This window comes from Phyllobates terribilis, unplaced genomic scaffold (assembly GCF_046119375.1).
Source record: "Phyllobates terribilis strain yellow unplaced genomic scaffold, ASM4611937v1 Scaffold_7__3_contigs__length_470593459, whole genome shotgun sequence".
In the NCBI taxonomy this organism is placed as follows: domain Eukaryota; kingdom Metazoa; phylum Chordata; class Amphibia; order Anura; family Dendrobatidae; genus Phyllobates; species Phyllobates terribilis.
Genome location: NW_027362767.1, coordinates 203,337,650 through 203,357,734, shown reverse-complemented (window position 1 = coordinate 203,357,734; position 20,085 = coordinate 203,337,650). Strand labels below are relative to the sequence as shown.

Below are 20,085 nucleotides of genomic sequence, written 5' to 3'. Positions count from 1 at the left end.
CTCCAATTCTTATTATAAGACCCGTTAACTGACTGCAGGGAACGTTTTCTACTCATATTTGCTGCTCAATCAGGAATGAAAACCTTATCGATAACACGCCAAAGCCGATCTCTCACCAGATTTCACAGTACAAACTCTATAAATGTATTATTTTTATATTATTTTTTTGATTATTTGTTTATATGATTTTATTAATGTTATATTATATTATACTGTATTAATTTTACTATTTTTTATATTGCTTTTATTATTATATTGTATTATGCTGTATTAATTTTACATCATTTTTATATTATATTTATATTATTTTAGATTATTTTGATATTATTTTTATCAACATTATATTATACTGTATTAATTATATGTTATTTTTATATTATTTTTTTTTAATTTTTATTAATAATATATTATGTATTAATTTTAGATTTTTTCAAAGCGGTTCCACAATCCTGATATTAAGCTTGAACATTTTATGAGTTCAGCTCGGTTCATTTTCATTTGTAAACTTAAAAAAAAAATGAAAAAATTATAAAGCTGTTTTGACATGTTTTCAAAGTAAGTACATCAGCCTCGTGCGGTCTCATGCGGATTTATTTAACGGAGCATGAAGTTTCTATTGTCAAATCAGGTGACAGATCCACTTTACATGAAACTTTACGGAGATTTATATTAATTCGTTGATAAGAATGGCAGATTTTTAGCCCCAATGAGAAACAAGTCAAGTCATAAAACGGATCTCTTTCCCCACAGGTGAACTATAACGCCAGAGATGTTCTTGGGGAGTTCAGCGTCATCGACTTGTCCGTTTTCTCCATCCCCGGGGTATATAGAGACACTTATCCTTTTCAGCCCAAGGGGATAAAAACTTTTGCACACATTGAGGAAAACAAATTACTATCTAGATCTCAATACTGGATGGAGGAGCTGGAATCTGACTACTCTAGAAGAACTACAAACAGCTGCTAAAAACCTTAAAAAAAACAAAAACCCTCAGGAGCAGATGGCTGCACTGTCAGCTTCTATAAGAGTTTGTTGAAACCCATAGTTCCCATTTTTCTTAAACTGTTAAACTCTATTTCCCCTCCAGGTCCCTTTACATTACAATCCCTTCCAGTCCTTATTAAAAGGGAATCTGTCACCAGGTTTTTAGCTACCTCATCTGAGAGCAGCATGATGTAGGGGCAGAGATCCTGATTCCAGCGATGTATCACTTAGTTTACTGGATGCAGCAGCTGTGATAGAATCAGGGCTCTTAGATGTAGCATGTAGCAGATCTCAGAAAGCTGACCAAGCCCAAACCACAGCACTCTTGAGTACATTGTCTATTGACAGTGAGCTGCTAATCAGAGGAAGGGGCGGAGTTGGACCAGGTCTCACGGGGGCACTAGTCTGGGTAGTGATAATCTCCTGCTGTTAAAACACTCATTGTTTTGAAACAACAGCGCCCAGACTAATAAGTGACACTTCGCTGAAATCAGTGTTTCAGCCCCTACCTCACGCTGTCCTCAGATTACATAGCGAAAACCTTCTGACAGATTCCATTTAACTACTTCCAAAACTAGGGAAAGACCAAACTCAGTGCAGTAATTTCTTAAAGGTGCTGTATGGGCAAGAGTTGTTTGTTACCTGTGGGTTGGATTCTGTAATGAGAAAATAACTTATACTGACTTGTTGTCCCCGTCCTGGATCCGGCACAGACCGCTCCTTACTCTACACCGCAGCAGAAGCAATCAACGCTCCGGTAAACCAGCCAAAAGACCGTTGTGGCTTCTGATAAACTGTAAGATGAGGTGACTTGTGCCGCACTTCATTGGATGTTATTCTGATGATGTGCAGTTCAAGTTACCTGACCGCTGCAGTCTATCACAAGCCGCAGTAGTCCTGTGGCTGGTTGAATGGTTCAGTCATCGGATCTGGTGGAAGCGATATCCACGGATGGTGACAGCACGTGAGTATGATTTAGTTAGTTATCTGGACAGAATACAACCTCCAGGTAATGAGAACCTTTTGCATGGACATCCCCTTTAATGAACCATAAAGTTTACATGATCACAAATCACCTCGAACCTATTTTGCCGTCTATAGTAAATATGGACCACGTTAGATCCGTGCAGCGGGGAGAGACTCAAGACAATCCCATCAGAACCCTTTCACTGGTGCCATGGTGCCAACAGAACTCCTATTTGTCTTCTTTTTTTAATAGCCTTCAGCTCGATCTCAAACCTTGGACACTTGATGAATGAACGATCTATAGAAAAGATGATCTTGTGCAGCCTGGATAGGTCCACCAGGGTCTTCTCCACCATTATATTGATTGTATCAAGCCATCAGGTTGCTGGTCTTCCTCTTCGCCTTGTTCCTTCTATTCTTCTGACTATGATGTTGTAGCGCCCCGAGGGTTCGGCCGCTACAGGGGTATTGCACCTCAGACCAGAGGTGTGATATTCCACTCCCGGGTAAGGATGGAGTATGGACCAGGGCTCAGTTAGCTGCATACAGCACACACACCCCATTTCCGAGGGACAGCTCAACGGTGCTCCCACTAGACAGAAGTGCAGGCACGACCGACCATGTCCCTGCCTGGAGTGGGGAGGGGGGGGGTGGAACACCCAGTGCTGTAGGGGCAGATAGGGGGCGGTTCCTGAGCGTAGATAGGAGCTCATTGGTTGCTGGTCACCTGGGCTCTTGGCTAGAGGGAGGTATAAAAGGTGGGCACCATCTTAGTTCACTGGTGAGGCAGGCCAGAGAAAGGATTAAAGGGGGTCCTGTGCCATGCTCCTGAACTGCCTGGGAGTTGACCGAGCCCCTCACCTGGTGGACGCAGCACGGCTCGGGCGGTCACTGCCGACGGAAGTGACCCGGAACAAACGAACTGTGAGTAAAGACCCTGGACTGTAACTTGTTGTCCGTGTGCTACTTCGCGCCTCCAGCACTATCAGCACTGGGACTCTCACTACCATCACTCCCACCATCCACTATACTGCCCTGGGGCCGCACTCTTCCCGTGGGGAGTCACACCATCCCAGCTGCATACATCATCAGCCCCAGCGGACTGCCTTGCAGCGGCGGTTCCTAATAACCGCAATCCACGGGTGGCGTAGTCGGACATTATCATCAATAGAGCATAGCAGACTACCATTGGTCTGACCACCCTGAGCCGCGGGACCGGGCCGCCACTACTACTCCCAGCGTCTCCCTATTGCCCGGTTCCGCGTGCCCCACGGCCCAGGGGGCGAGTCAATGTCTTTCTCCAGTGATTGCTCTCTATTTGTATGATGTGTCTACAGTAGGCGAGTCGTAGCTTGGTGATCTTTGCTTCCAGTGTCATGTCCGGCTTGATTTGTTCCAAAATGGATTTGTTTGTTCTTCTTGCCATCCATGGTATTGATAACATCCTTCTCCAGCACATTACAAAGGCGCCGATTCTTCTTTCTTGTTTCTTTATCGCCCAGGCTTTGCATCCGTATGTTACTACAGATGAGACCAGACTACGTACGAGCCGAGTCTTCATCACCAGTGAAATGTTCCTTGATTTGTAGACCTCGTCCAGTGACTTCATTGTTGATTTTCCCACAGCTATTCTCCTATTGACTTCCGGTGTCATCGCTGCATCTTGAGTGATCATCGATCTGAGCAGGTTGACGTCCTTTACAGCTTCCAGTTCGTCGCCGTCCATCTCAAATGTGTCCCGGTCGTACCTGCCAGTAGTCAGTATCTTCATTGTGTTGAGTAGGAGTCCCATGCTCTAGTTTTCCATCTTGACACTTTGTAAGTCCTTCATTCCATCTACGCTTGTTGCTATCAATGTTGTATCTTCTGCGTATTTAAGATTGTTGATGATTCGTCCAGCAATTTTGATTCCTTCTTCTTTTTTCAGCCTTCCTGAAAAATTGCTGCTGCATATTTGTCTATCTGTGGACAATAATGGCATCCATGTCCAGAAAGCTATACACTGGTCTCATGTATAACCAATATACCTAGGGGTGGACATGACATTGGTGCCACCTGTGCAGCCACACAGGGGGCCAAGAGGTCTAGGGGCCACTATCACCTACAAAGCAGGTGGCGTTGTGCATTACTGCAAAGGGCCCATATTCTGTTCCTGCACAGAGGCCTCTTTTATCTGTGTCTGCGCCTAAATATACCGCACCTATCTACAAAGCATGAACACAAGCAAAACAAAGATACACTATAAAAATATAATCGTTATTGAAAGTTTATAAAAAAAAAAAAAACCTTCAAAACCACATAAATAACAAATAAATAAATGAACCCACACACTTACACAGAAGTGGATTGTACGGTACCAATACTGGTCTAGGGCTGGAGATAGAAAACATCAATAGTATGTGAAATGCGTAACCCCTTCAAAGAGTCAGGCTTGCAAAAAAAGATACGAGGATCAGAGGAAAGACAGAATAAAGAATAGAGCGCAGCCATAATGACCCGAAAAGAAATAATGTATCACAGTATAAATAGAAAAATGAAAATAAATAGACAACAGATGTAAAGACAGCAATGATAATGTGACTGTAATTCATAAAAATCATAAATTCATGGAAATTTATAACAAAAATCACCAAATCACCAAATCACTCTCATTTTTGGAAATATCACCATTATTTAAGATGCAACAATAGTTCATACTGTCACCATAAAAAAAGTAATCTAAGAATAAAGGACTGAACGGTATTATGTGTAAGTACAAATACAGTATAAGCAGTGTTACTGTAACTAGCATAAGGGAATGCCCCGAAAGAAAGGTGTGAGGTGAGAAGTGTGCGGGCAGTGGGAAATATTCAGCGAAATGTGCACAAGAATGACATGAGAAGAAGTGACAACGACAATGGGTGAACATGCCAGAGACAAGAGAACGCCGAAAATGTGACGGGTGGTGGGAAATATTCAGCGAAATGTGCACAAGAATGCCACGAGAAGAAGTGACAACGACAATGGGTGAACATGCCAGAGACAAGAGAACGCCGAAAATGTGACGGGTGGTGGGAAATATTCAGCGAAATGTGCACAAGAATGCCACGAGAAGAAGTGACAACGACAATGGGTGAACATGCCAGAGACAAGAGAACGCCGAAAATGTGACGGGTGGTGGGAAATATTCAGCGAAATGTGAACAAGAATGCCACGAGAAGAAGTGACAACGACAATGGGTGAACATGCCAGAGACAAGAGAACGCCGAAAATGTGACGGGTGGTGGGAAATATTCAGCGAAATGTGCACAAGAATGCCACGAGAAGAAGTGACAACGACAATGGGTGAACATGCCAGAGACAAGAGAACGCCGAAAATGTGACGGGTGGTGGGAAATATTCAGCGAAATGTGAACAAGAATGCCACGAGAAGAAGTGACAACGACAATGGGTGAACATGCCAGAGACAAGAGAACGCCGAAAATGTGACGGGTGGTGGGAAATATTCAGCGAAATGTGCACAAGAATGCCACGAGAAGAAGTGACAACGACAATGGGTGAACATGCCAGAGACAAGAGAACGCCGAAAATGTGACGGGTGGTGGGAAATATTCAGCGAAATGTGCACAAGAATGCCACGAGAAGAAGTGACAACGACAATGGGTGAACATGCCAGAGACAAGAGAACGCCGAAAATGTGACGGGTGGTGGGAAATATTCAGCGAAATGTGCACAAGAATGCCACGAGAAGAAGTGACAACGACAATGGGTGAACATGCCAGAGACAAGAGAACGCCGAAAATGTGACGGGTGGTGGGAAATATTCAGCGAAATGTGAACAAGAATGCCACGAGAAGAAGTGACAACGACAATGGGTGAACATGCCAGAGACAAGAGAACGCCGAAAATGTGACGGGTGGTGGGAAATATTCAGCGAAATGTGAACAAGAATGCCACGAGAAGAAGTGACAACGACAATGGGTGAACATGCCAGAGACAAGAGAACGCCGAAAATGTGACGGGTGGTGGGACAAAAATAAAAGAAATGTGAAAAGGAAGTAATGGAGCGGAGTTGATGAAATAGTTCTGATATACAGCAGCGTATAAAGAAACACAACAATCACCATAGCGAAAGTAGAGAACCAGGTTAACCAGTTGAAGACCGGGCCATTTACCCCAAGTTCCAGATCAGGCACATTTTCAGGGGTTTTTGTGTACATTTTTTTTTTCTCATTTAGATATCCAAATAATTTTGCACCTTTTTTCACGATACTTGAGGAATTATTTTTATGTTATGTTCATACTTGGTACTTTAATTTCTTTCAAGTATCGAGCGATATAAGTGGAAAAATAAAGGAAATCTGTATATGGTTTTAATATTTTTTTTCACGCCATAGGAGCAGTAAAATGAATTTGAAAATTTGTTCAAGTTTCCATAACAATTATTTTTATATATCGGACATGTTTTTTTTCAACGATGGCGAAGCTAGTAACAGTCATTTAGAATTGCAGCGGCCTCTTTTAATTTTTTCCTGCTTTTCATTCTTTCATTTTCTTTATCTATTTAATTTTCATTTCTATCACATTTTATGCACCACAGGTGACATTTCAACATTTAACTACATATTTTTTTTAACTAATTACCCCTGTAACTGAGGCTGCTAGATTAGCCCCAGTTACAGGAAAAATTCAGCCTCATAGGAATGCTCGTTGACAATAGGCTCAAAATGGTACATTTCTTAAGGAAACATATAATGAAAAGTAGAAAAATATAAAAAGACTAAATTGTTACCTGTCATTAAGGCAATTGTATAACCCAGGATCTTGTGAAAGGCCAGATTGTGATCAAGCTGTTTCCTAACTGAACGCCGACAACACTGGAAGAAAACATATTGCAATTATCTACATAGACCCAGGATTGTTTCAATAGGGACTTGTTGACTGTCTCATTTACATCTATGGAGTGATCCAGGATTCACGTCTTACATGTTGTGGATCTGTAGAGGGTTTTTTTTTTTTGCAACAATTATTAGAAAATCAACATTATAAGTTATCACTAAATTTGCATATGTAAATACACCCTTATTTTCCCAAGAGCAGGGGTGCGTTATCCTTCCTTATAAATAACATGTCTGTTTGGCCAAGATGAACACTATGTTGATAAAGTAGTAATTATAGGGGAGCAATTATAATAATGATGCAATTTTGCAAATATTATGATCATGGTGTCAAACAAAAGCTGCAGTGATTGGGCAAATGTGGCAGAAACTGGGCGTAGCCGTAGGATGGGGAGTTTGTATAGGTTGGGAATTTATGGGGAGGGTTCTGGAAATGGGGTATAGATTCTGGAGTGGCTGATTTGTTCCCCCTGGAAAAGTATTGGTGTAGAAGACAGTAGCCAAGTACACAAACCCAAGAATAGTGAACTGAAGGCCTGTCCGTGAGGAAAGGGTTAAGATTCCACAGGAAGCCGGTGTCTGGCTATGCATCACTTTTACAGCAGGTCATAACAGCTGGTGATCTACTAAGTATTAAAGATGCTTGTCATAAAGGGGATGAATAATTCTATAATCAGTAAAAGTGGCACTTTGTGATGGATTTGGCAAAACCACTTTCTATTTTAGTTGTGCCACGTAATTTAGATTGTTATTGTTTAATCGGATTATTGCAAACAGAAAGTTTGTAAATGTTGCTAATAATCCGACTTTGCAATAGTTGTTGAAAAAAAATCAAGATCACAACTGGAAATCCTACTTGTAATTCGACATCTATTTGTCTAAAAAAGAATTGTCTCTTGCACAAAAAAAGGTAAATACCTTTATAAAAATCCCCGCGCTCCCCTGATTCTGCTGCTCTTTCCCATTTGGTGCTGTGTCGCTCCATTGCAGAGATATTCACATTTGTTGCTTCTGGAGCGCGATATCTGAAATCTCTGCTTGCAGTGCAACTGGGCGTTTCTTCAGATTCTTCTCTAGGGGCGTGCACTGTCATCCCTCCCTCTCAGATACTGCCAGTCATAGCTCAGCATTGTCTGAGACTGCTAAACTGCAAGATCAGCTGCTGAACTGTGATTGGCAGCACCTGGGAGGGGTGAAAGCACACTCCCCAGAGGAGACTCTGAAGAAACGCCCAGTTGCACTACAAGCAGAGATGTCACATACTGCGCTCCAGAAGAAACAAATGTGAATATCTCTGCAATGGAGCGACGCAGCACAAAACAAAAAAGAGCGGCAGAATCAGGAGAGCTCAGGGATCTTTACATGGTATTTAACGCAATTATTTTTGTGCAAGTAACAGGTTCTCTTTATGGAAATTATAAAGAATACTCCCTTCTCTATTCACCCCCCATCTGTTTAAGGAATGTATAGGGTATACTTTTTATCTATATACCCTCATTCTACCCATAATATATTATGATACCTGACACTTGTACATGTTGCCATTTTCTTTTCTTTTTCTTTCTTTTCTCTATTTTGTATTACAAATAAATGTCAGTCTGGTTAAAATGATATCCCTTCATATATGTTGTCATGCTACTTGAATTATATGATTCACTGTTTCTCTTTCAATAGATTTTTATTTATTTTTCCAAAAAAAAAAAAGAAAAGAAAAAAACAAAAACAAAATGTGTTTTTTAACAACAATAACAAACTGTGCATGTGGCTTATCACTTCTATCTTATAAGTATATCTTCTCTTAATATTTTATTATACTTAAGACATATTTATTGTAATGGGAGAGATGGACAGGGGAAATGATTCACTGTTTCTGAGTTTCTTCCTTCGCTGTTCTAAGTTGTTCACCTCTTTTATATAAAATTAGTATTCTTTGCCAACTAATCGCCATCACACCAATTTTTCCTTTCTTTGTTCATCAATTATAATTTTTCAAAAATGTTACAGAATGCACATGAAATGAAGACTTATTTTCCTTTGTATTCGACTTGGTAAAAATAGCAGTTGTACTTACTGAACAGGTTCCACGTAAAAAGGACAGAAGGTTTCGACAGACAGGTAACAAAATCAGCAAGCAATTAAAATTAAGACAAGCGGCAGATCCACGGGCCCAGGCAAGTGCAGGCTGAAAGGAAGCAGAAAAACAATGGAAGTTCAGTTTAAACAGAAACCTTCAGTTTAGGTGAATAGTAAAATATGGGCATCAAAAAGACTATGGCCCCGATTCATCATTGTTCTTTCTCTAGTTCTCTGGAGTAATTTGCTCTGTATTAATGGCTTTTGTATTTGCACCGTATTCTCTATATGTTTCAGCACAAGGAATCATATACGTTTTGCATAATCTTCTAAGTTTTTTTATTTTTTTCATGACAACTTTGCTAGTTTTAGGGTATGTGAATATGACATCTTTTTCTGCAAGGCTTTCCTAGGTGAAGCCGCTTCAGAACAAAGTTTTGCAGCTGTTTTTCAGACGGGTTCCCTGTGGAAAGACCCTAAAAATGGCTGTATAATCATTTGTGAAAGTATTTCTGCCTAAAATAAAAATGAACATTTTATGAGTCCTCCCTAAGCTGGACTCTTAAAATTCATAGTTTGACAATTATACAATCCTTCTAAAATGGCTTTCCAAAGTAGGTACACCAGCCTCCTCTGGTCTAAGAGATCTATGAATTAATCTTTAGATTGTGAAATTGATTATGATATTTTATGTTTTTTGTTACTTTTGAAATCTAAAAATATTTAATATTATAAAACGGAGCCATGCTCCATCACGAGTCATATTACAGAGGCTGTGCTTCTAGGTGACAATATCTTCCACATTCGACACACAATGGAGCATGTTAGGCTGGCATACAGAGTCCATGGGATTTATATGTGAATTATAGCCATGACAAGCATTGAGTCACCCGTATACAATGTATACAGTAAGCTATATGCTATATTTCTTCATTACACATGGTGTTGGTGAATACTTACTCCCAGCAGAACTCTCGTATAAGCATATTGTTTCTGGTTTTGAAAAAACATAAAGTAATAAATAAATAGGAAAATGTTTAGTCCAAGCCAGGCAATCTGCAAGACATGAAGAAAAGCTTTTAGAAAAAGGTGAAGAGATAAAAATCTCATACCTTGTAAAAATGAAACAAAACATAACAAAAAAAAGACAAATAAAATAAATCAGAAATAACAAAAAAAAATACCTATTGTATCCCCAATTACAGACATTTTTTATAAAGAAACTGCAGCTTAAAACTAACACTGGATATAGCTCTGAAATAGATCATGGCCCAAATACTGAGTGTGCAAGAAAAGAGTGGAAAACCCGACACAAACATTTTCAGGGAGGAACACTAATTATTACTGTGCTCACAGGTATATTTTATGGGACTAAAACTCAAAAGGTGGTGATTTATAAAAGACAAAATTATATAGTTTTCTCTATGTCAGATTATTAACCCCTTTTAGACATAGTATGTAATAACATGTCCTATGCCTGGTTCAATATACTGTATATGGAGCAGGCTCAGGAGATGAGTCCGCACCCTACCAGGCAGGTGACTGCAGTAATAGGATAGTCATATAACAAAAACACTGATGCTTAAATACATAGAATGTCCACTTTAGATATGTCCCACAAATTTACAGCTAGTTTCAGAAATAACAACTTTAGAGCCTCCCCCATCTTTGGCTCTAGACTTGCCGGAATGAACACTGCACCAGCAGGACATCAGTGCTGAAACTGCAATCTTGTGAATCTGGGTGAGGCTTATCAACTCATTAAAGGACACAGTAAACTGGACAATAAAGAGGTTTTCCGGGCCAAATAAAAACTTTACAGGGACATGAATGTAATGAAAATAACAAAGTGAGCCATACTCACCTGCTGTCACCCCTGTGGATCGAGAGCAGGCCCCCCCAGAGGTGTGTGCCGGCACAGAATGTCCTGTCACAGGAACGCTGAGGTCTGTGATTGGCTAGGGCAGACAAATAACTAAAACAAACTAAAATTTGCCAAAATTGTTTGGAATAGTTTTAGATACTTTTTGCCCTTTCGCTTTTAATAAGTTTCTATGTAGGGGTGTATTTGTACATTTTTTATTTATTTATTTTACTCACTTATATAGCGCCATTAATTCCACAGCGCTTCACAGACATTATGGGCACTGTCCCTATTGGGGCTCACAATTTAAATTCCCTATTCCCTATCAGTTTGTCTTTGGAGTGTGGGAGGAAACCGGAGAACCCGGAGGAAACCCACACAAACACGGGGAGAACATACAAACTCCTTGCAGATGTTGTCCTTGATGGGATTTGAACCCAGGACCCCAGAGCTGCAAAGTAACAGTGCTAACCACTGAGCCACCATACAGTGCTAACCAGTGAGCCACAGTGCTGCCCATAAAATATACCATATTCGTTAAACTTGTGCTCCCCTTTTTGATTTTTAAAACATGCAAAGTGGTTTAAAAGTAAACCAGTTATTAATTGGTGGAAACTTAGACCAGACAGTAGAAATTAACAATTTTTATTATTATTATTATTATTATTACAATTCACCGACTTTGCCAAATTTTCACCCAAAAATGTGATTTATGTTGAATAAATTTGTCACACTTTCAATTTTGTGAAGCCTTTAATTGCCTGGAAAATACATGTGTAGCATTCTGAAGTCTTCTAGTAATGTATTCAACCCCTTTAGAGCCATTTAACGCAACATAAAATTAGGACATAGGGGTATAAAACTAACCTACTTGTTTGAAGAGTGTGAAGAATAAAAAAAATTGTGTTATTAAGGTGCTGAACTGCAGTATATCACAGACCAATTAATTCACAGTCACGCTGACTCACACTGACTCTGCAGGTCCTGCACCTCCCTATCACTTGAATCTTTGTATAATTATTCACAGACTGAGACTATCACTGCCATTTTCAATGTGGTTAAACACTGTAGTAGTACACCAAAATAAGACATAGGCCTTTTCCTATACCTATGTGTAATGTGCTGTGGACCTTCACCTCCTATCTCTAAAGCTGTAAAATCCTACAATTGTCGATGCTTTCCCTACTCTTATCTTTTATAGTGGCTGCGATTGTCCCCCCTGATTGCCTGCACTAGACTATATGATAGCTTCAAGGCATTATGGGGAAGCCCGCCGTTAAGAGCCTGCTGTCCAGCTAATGCAATATTCAGCAGTAGGTGACATAGAGACAAATATTTTATTTTTCAATCCGTGCAAATTTTTCAAATTCACGGAGACAGATTGGCCAATTTAACATGCTCAAACTGGTGAAAGATCCTCTTTAAGATGGCACTAATGTGGCATTTTTAATTTTTAGGAGAGCAATAAGTTATTACTTTCTAAAGGGCCATAACTACTTTTTTAAAGGAGGCACTCACAGGACATTATTACTTACCATGAAGAGAACTTAGGGGCAATTACTACTGCATAGGGCCAAAAAGGAGGCACTATTGCTTTCTTATTTTCTGGGGTTCACTCAGTGGACAATATTCTTCATAGGGTTTCTGTCTGTTTTGTAGCATATTTTTGGGGTAATTTAAGTAATGACAATAATTTTTTCATAAGTACGGTACTCAGGGGTATTGAGCCACACAGCAAGTGCAGTAATAGAGGCAAATGGGGCAGACCAACAACAGACTCAGTATTAGGGGTAGGAGCCGGATGAGGAGTTTGTGCAGGTTGGGAATAGATGAGGACGGTGCTAGGAATATAGAAAGTCAAATGTGTCTGTGTTACAAATTCAGACAAGTTGTGGCCGAGAGAAGTCATCATGACGGTCTGGGCTAAATCATAAAGACTGGAAAAGTGAACGACTCCAATAAGAAAGACAAGTTGTGGCTTAGAGAAGTCATCATGGCGATCTGGGCTAAATCATAAAGACTGGAAAAGTGAACGACTCCAATAAGAAAGACAAGTTGTGGCTTAGAGAAGTCATCATGGCGGCCTGGGCTAAATCATAAAGACTGGAAAAGTGAACGACTCCAATAAGAAAGACAAGTTGTGGCTTAGAGAAGTCATCATGGCGATCTGGGCTAAATCATAAAGACTGGAAAAGTGAACGACTCCAATAAGAAAGACAAGTTGTGGCTTAGAGAAGTCATCATGGCGGCCTGGGCCAGATTGTAAAGACTGGAAAAGTGAACGACTCCAATAAAAAAGGGCATCACTTGTAAGTCACTATCTCTAATTGTGCTCTAATCCCGACCTGCAAAACTGGTGTCTACCACTGTATGGTGGTAATATTGGTCTTGATCATTGTCTTGTGTATTTTATTCAGTAGTGGTTTTGTCATCTGCAGCGGTGCCCACTGCTCGATTGCGGCCCTACTGATGTGTTCTCCCATACCCACTTCAGCCCCGCACCTACCCCCCGTACAGAACGCCTAGCTACTTATGTGTCTGGTACTTTCAATAAACTGTGTGTTCAATATCAATCCAACGTTTGACGTGGAGAATTTCAGTATTTTCTTACAATCATACACTTTGCCTATTCAAAGCCAGTTATACCATAAATGAAAGAACAAATACCTGCAGCTTTGCACAACGAAGGCTTATTCTGCACATTATAGTAAAACTTGTTTGGTAACTTATGTGTTTTTTTCGTCTATGTAAAGGGTGTGTACAGATTAGGAAACAAGCTAATTTTCAAGTCCCTTCTGTTTCTGATGTACCTGTCAGAATTGAATAATGAGACTATAGGTGCCTATAACTGTAGATAGCGGCTGGCAGACGCAATCTTTGCTGATCTCCCCATACACATGCACACTCGGCTTGCCTGAGCACACATCAGTTTAAAGGGGAGACTGTAGTAATGTGCACGACTGCTCTATGTACATAGGAACTTTCTATCCCAGTTTTCAAGATTGGTAGATATTCCAGCGATCAAACATTTATCACCTGTTTTGTGTAAAGGAGATAAATGTATTCAGAAGGGAAATCCCTATAATTTAATGTGAATGAGGACCTTAACCCCTTCACGACGCGGTCAATTTCCGTTATTGCGCTTTCATTTTTTTCTCCCCTCCCAGAGCCATAACTCTTATTTTTCTGTCCACATTGATATATCAGGGCTTGTTTTTTGCAGGACGACTTGTACTTTTGAATGATACCATTTATTTTACCACTTAGTGTACTGCAAAGCAGGAAAGAAATACCAAGTGGGGAGAAATTGTGAAAAAAAACCCCACAATTCTGACATCGATTTTTGAGAATTGTTTTTGCGGTGTACATATTGTGGTAAAAATGACCTTGGAATAAGATTCTGCTCATCAGTCCGATTACGGAGATACCCAACATGTCCACTTTTTTTTATTATTTTAGTATGAAAATAAAAGTCAGAAGTTTGCAAAAAAACATTTTGGGGAGTTGTGTTGCCATTTTCCAAGACCCGAGTTTTTATTTTTTGGTCGATGGAGCTGTGTGATAGCTTATTTTTTGCTGGGTGAGACAACATTTTTATTGATACCATTTTGGAATAGATGTGACTTTTTGATCACTTGTTACAGCATTTATTGTGGAATTGGAACCACCATTGCATCGGTAAGATCAGGATAATTATTTTTATATTTTGATAGATCAGACTTTTCTGAATGCGGTGACACCACATATGTGTATTTTTGTATATATATATATATATATATATATATATATATATATATATATATATATATATACAGTGCCTACAAGTAGTATTCAACCCCCTGCAGATTTAGCTGGTTGACACATGCGGAATTAACTTGGCATTGTGACATTTGTACTGTAGATCAGCCTGGAAGTGGGAAATGCACTGCAGCAAATTTTTTTTTTTTTTTTTTTTTTTTAAACGTAAAAAGTTAATTCAGAGTGTCATTTATTATTCAACCCCTCAAACCACAAGAATTCTGTTTGGTCCCCCAAAAGTATTAAGAAGTAGTTCAGGCACCAAGAATAATGAACTTCACATGTGTGGATTAAAGATCTCTTTTGCCAGCCTTTTCTGACTATTTAAGACCCTCCCCAAACTTGTGAACAGCACTCAGACATGGTCAACATGGGAAAGACAAAGGAGCATTCCAAGGCCATCAGAGACAAGATCGTGGAGGGTCACAAGGCTGGCAAGGGGTACAAAACCCTTTCCAAGGAGTTGGGCCTACCTGTCTCCACTGTTGGGAGCATCATCCGTAAGTGGAAGGCTTATGGAACTACTGTTAGCCTTCCACGGCCAGGACAGCCTTTGAAAGTGTCCTCCCGTGCCAAGGCCAGGCTTGTCCGAAGAGTCAAGGCTAACCCAAGGACAACAAGGAAGGAGCTCCGGGAAGATCTCATGGCAGTGGGGACATTGGTTTCAGTCAATACCATAAGTAACGTACTCCACCGCAATGGTCTCCATTCCAGACGAGCCTGTATGGTACCGTTACTTTCAAAGCGTCATGTCAAGGCTTGTCTACAGTTTGCTCATGATCACTTGGAGGACTCTGAGACAGACTGGTTCAAGGTTCTATGGTCTGATGAGACCAAGATCGAGATCTTTGGTGCCAACCACACACGTGACGTTTGGAGACTGGATGGCACTGCATACGACCCCAAGAATACCATCCCTACAGTCAAGCATGGTGGTGGCAGCATCATGCTGTGGGGCTGTTTCTCTGCCAAGGGGCCTGGCCATCTGGTCCGCATCCATGGGAAGATGGATAGCGCGGCCTACCTGGAGATTTTGGCCAAGAACCTCCGCTCCTCCATCAAGGATCTTAAGATGGGTCGTAATTTCATCTTCCAACAAGACAACGACCCAAAGCACACAGCCAAGAAAACCAAGGCCTGGTTCAATAGGGAAAAAGTCAAGGTGTTGGAGTGGCCTAGTCAGTCTCCTGACCTTAACCCAATTGAAAACTTGTGGAAGGAGCACAAGAATAAAGTCCACATGAGACACCCAAAGAACCTAGATAACTTGGAGAAGATCTGCATGGAGGAGTGGGCCAAGATAACTCCACAGACCTGTGCCGGCCTGATCAGGTCTTATAAAAGACGATTATTAGCTGTAATTGCAAACAAGGGTTATTCCACAAAATATTAAACATAGGGGTTGTATAATAATTGACCCACACTTTTATGTTTAAAATTTAATAAAATTCAACTGAGCAACATAACTTTTTGGTTTGTAAGATTTATGCTTCTGTTCATAAAACCTACTCTCGTTTGCAGTTTGAAGGCTCTAACTTATTTGCATCTTATCAAACCAGCTAAATCTGCAGGGGGTTGAATACTACTTGTAGGCACTGTACATATATATATATATATATATATATATATATATATATATATATATATATATATATGTATACAGACATATATATATATATTATTATTATTATTATTATTTTTAATGGGGGAAATTTTTAACTTTTATGTTTTTGTTTTTTTTCAAAGATTTTTTTTAACTTTTCACTGTTCTTGCTAGTCCCCTTAGGGGACTTGAAGTTGCGATCGCTTGATCCCTTGTGCTATGTACGGCAGTGCCACAGCATTGTTATATATAGTAAAAATCACATTCTCCTTTGCAGCCCGGCCACAGTCAGGGTTTCAGAGGAGCTCCATAATGACAAGTTGTTGGACGGATGAGCAATTGACAAACAAGACTCTGATGTGTATGGTCAGCCTTAATTGTAGCTCTTGTTCATGGGTACATTGATGGGTATATCTAGTAATTATTTCAGTACATCTTAATTTAAAAGTTCTGTTTCAAACAAAGAACTCCTACAATATGACAGCTGATCCAGTAATCGCCATAGTTCTGGCTCATCAAACCCCCAGCAAAGAGCTGATTTTATTGGAGGAAGATGTAATTCTCTACAAATTTCTCCTGCAAAGATGTTACAGGGGAGATGTAGTATAAAGTTATGCTTCAACATTCGTTTTTTATGCAAAAATTGATCAAATACAGAAAACAACTGTAAAGAAATATATACATATCAGTACACTGCGACTAATGAATACATGAACTCCAATATTGCTGTGGATGTTAAAAACGTAAGGTACTTAGCGTTTTTCGATCCAAGAGCTCAAAAGGCTCCAACCATGCCAAGGTGACCTTTTAATATAGATGGTCCCTATGCACTATATGTCCTACCTCTCCATGTGCCAAACCAGCCTCATCTAAATGGGGGTTGAGAAGGAAACCAGGGCTCAGCACCCTTATTCACCCATCTTTCCCACACAAGGTTTTAATTGTGAGCTACGCCTGGTTTCCTTCTCACTCCCCATTCACATAAAGCTGCTTGGCACATGGAGAGGTAGAACATATAGTGGTTAGGGACAATCCATATTTAGGTCACCTTGACATGGTTGGACGCTTTTCCTCTGATCAAAAATAGCTAACCAAGTACTTTACGTTTTTAACATTTTAGCAATAGAAGAATCCATGTATTCATTAGACGCATCGGGTATGTATATATTTGTATATTAGTTATATAGCGTATTTGTGCACCTGTACATTAATTTAATACTAAAGGTGTGCGAGTCTGATTTTTTTCTTATCTGTAAAGAGATATCTTCTTTCTTTACATCCACTCTTGGCTTTAGCGTCAAAAATTGCCTGAAAAACCTGAAGGTGGCAACAAACTCATACAATAATGGAAGGAATTGCTCATTTCTCTCCATCAGTTCCTTCTGTCAATCACAGGCAGGGGGTGGCGTGAGGGAAGAGAGACTAAGAATAATGGGACCATCTCGTGAATATATCAGACTCTTCCTCATCATCGTCAGTACTTAATACAGTGTGTTGCTGTAGATTGAAAAAGAGAACAGCTCAACTCATTACTATTTATACTCAAATTGTATCTTCAGAATAGCCTCATTGCTATCAGGTTCTCTTATAAGGGTCAGACTCAGGCTACATCTACCCATTTGCTGGACACTTCCTAGGGCTTTTTTCTTGGACAGCACTCTGACCCATAGCGTTTCACTGAGCCATAGGTACATCATACATCAGTCCATGTCTCCGGACTCAGAGCAGCTCCTATCCTCATCTATTCTGCCGATCAGACTCGGCCATTAACGTCTATCCCTGAAGCGATAGAAATACACCTTTCCATTTCCCTCACATAGTAACACTCAGACAGATGAGCGCCTCCAGCCTCACATTGTAACCACCTACAAACAGCTATCTTACAATCCTTACATTCAACCACTCGATTATATAAATATATATAAATATATATAAATGATAACAAAACTCAGCTGGTTCGTTCACACCTGCAGTTTTTTTGTGCGTTTCTATCCTGTGTTTTATCATACACTTTGTTCAGATACAAAAACCACAGCGATGATGCTGTATATTATACATTTGCAGAATACGGTATTTACTCAAATTTTTTGTAATATGTAACATTTAACAAAGTAGAGCTTTGATAAGCGTTAATTAATTAACCCCCAATGAATTACCCTCCAATTAATTAATTGTTTAGAATAACTACAAAAACATTGTATTTGGAATGATTTTTTTTTTACATATGTATAGTACTCTTGTCTGTACTACTATGAAAGTTGTAATTTCAGGAGGACAAGTTACAGATTTCCACTTCAAGTAACATCTAAGAGTGAAATAAATCCAAAAGTCTTACCAGCACTACGGCAGAGAACCAGTGATTGGCCACCCAGTAAAATAAATGCAGAGGTCTTACCAGCACTACGGCAGAGAACCAGTGATTGGCCACCCAGTAAAATAAATGCAGAGGTCTTACCAGCACTACGGCTGAGAACCAGTGATTGGCCACCCAGTAAAAGAAATCCAAAAGTCTTACCAGCACTACGGCAGAGAACCAGTGATTGGCCACCCAGTAAAATAAATCCAGAGGTTTTACCAGCACTACGGCAGAGAACCAGTGAATGGCCACCCAGTAAAATAAATCCAAAAGTCTTACCAGCACTACGTCAGAGAACCAGTGAATGGCCACCCAGTAAAATAAATCCAAAAGTCTTACCAGCACTACGGCAGAGAACCAGTGATTGGCCACCCAGTAAAATAAATCCAAAAGTCTTACCAGCACTACGGCAGAGAACCAGTGATTGGCCACCCAGTAAAATAAATCCAAAAGTCTTACCAGCACTACGGCAGAGGACCAGTGATTGGCCACCCAGTAAAATAAATCCAAAAGTCTTACCAGCACTACGGCTGAGAACCAGTGAATGGCCACCCAGTAAAATAAATCCAAAAGTCTTACCAGCACTAAGGCAGAGAACCAGTGATTGGTCACCCAGTAAAAGAAATCCAAAAGTCTTACCAGCACTACGGCAGAGGACCAGTGATTGGCCACCCAGTAAAAGAAATCCAGAGGTCTTACCAGCACTACGGCAGAGAACCAGTGATTCGCCACCCAGTAAAATAAATCCAAAAGTCTTACCAGCACTATGGCAGAGAACCAGTGATTGGCCACCCAGTAAAAGAAATCCAAAAGTCTTACCAGCACTACGGCAGAGAACCAGTGATTGGCCACCCAGTAAAATAAATGCAGAGGTCTTACCAGCACTACGGCAGAGAACCAGTGATTGGCCACCCAGTAAAATAAATCCAAAAGTCTTACCAGCACTACGGCAGAGAACCAGTGATTGGCCACCCAGTAAAATAAATCCAAAAGTCTTACCAGCACTACGGCAGAGAACCAGTGATTGGCCACCCAGTAAAAGAAATCCAAAAGTCTTACCAGCACTACGGCAGAGAACCAGTGATTGGCCACCCAGTAAAATAAATGCAGAGGTCTTACCAGCACTACGGCAGAGAACCAGTGATTGGCCACCCAGTAAAATAAATCCAAAAGTCTTACCAGCACTACGGCAGAGAACCAGTGATTGGCCACCCAGTAAAATAAATCCAAAAGTCTTACCAGCACTACGGCAGAGAACCAGTGATTGGCCACCCAGTAAAAGAAATCCAAAAGTCTTACCAGCACTACGGCAGAGAACCAGTGATTGGCCACCCAGTAAAATAAATGCAGAGGTCTTACCAGCACTACGGCAGAGAACCAGTGATTGGCCACCCAGTAAAATAAATCCAAAAGTCTTACCAGCACTACGGCAGAGAACCAGTGATTGGCCACCCAGTAAAATAAATCCAAAAGTCTTACCAGCACTACGGCAGAGAACCAGTGATTGGCCACCCAGTAAAAGAAATCCAAAAGTCTTACCAGCACTACGGCAGAGAACCAGTGA

General features: G+C 40.3%; 1 protein-coding gene across 1 annotated transcript in view; it reads right to left on the bottom strand.

Annotated features, from left to right (window-relative positions):
• The window catches only part of NOX1 (NADPH oxidase 1), a 42,847-nt gene that overhangs the window by 22,431 nt on the left and 331 nt on the right, over positions 1–20,085 (bottom strand). The window contains exons 2-4 of the mRNA XM_073639673.1: positions 9,861–9,956; positions 8,899–9,009; positions 6,722–6,806 (exon numbers count right to left, since the gene is read on the bottom strand). Of these exons, the coding sequence (XP_073495774.1) occupies positions 6,722–6,806; positions 8,899–9,009; positions 9,861–9,956 (292 nt within the window). The remainder of the gene's footprint in view (positions 1–6,721; positions 6,807–8,898; positions 9,010–9,860; positions 9,957–20,085) is intronic.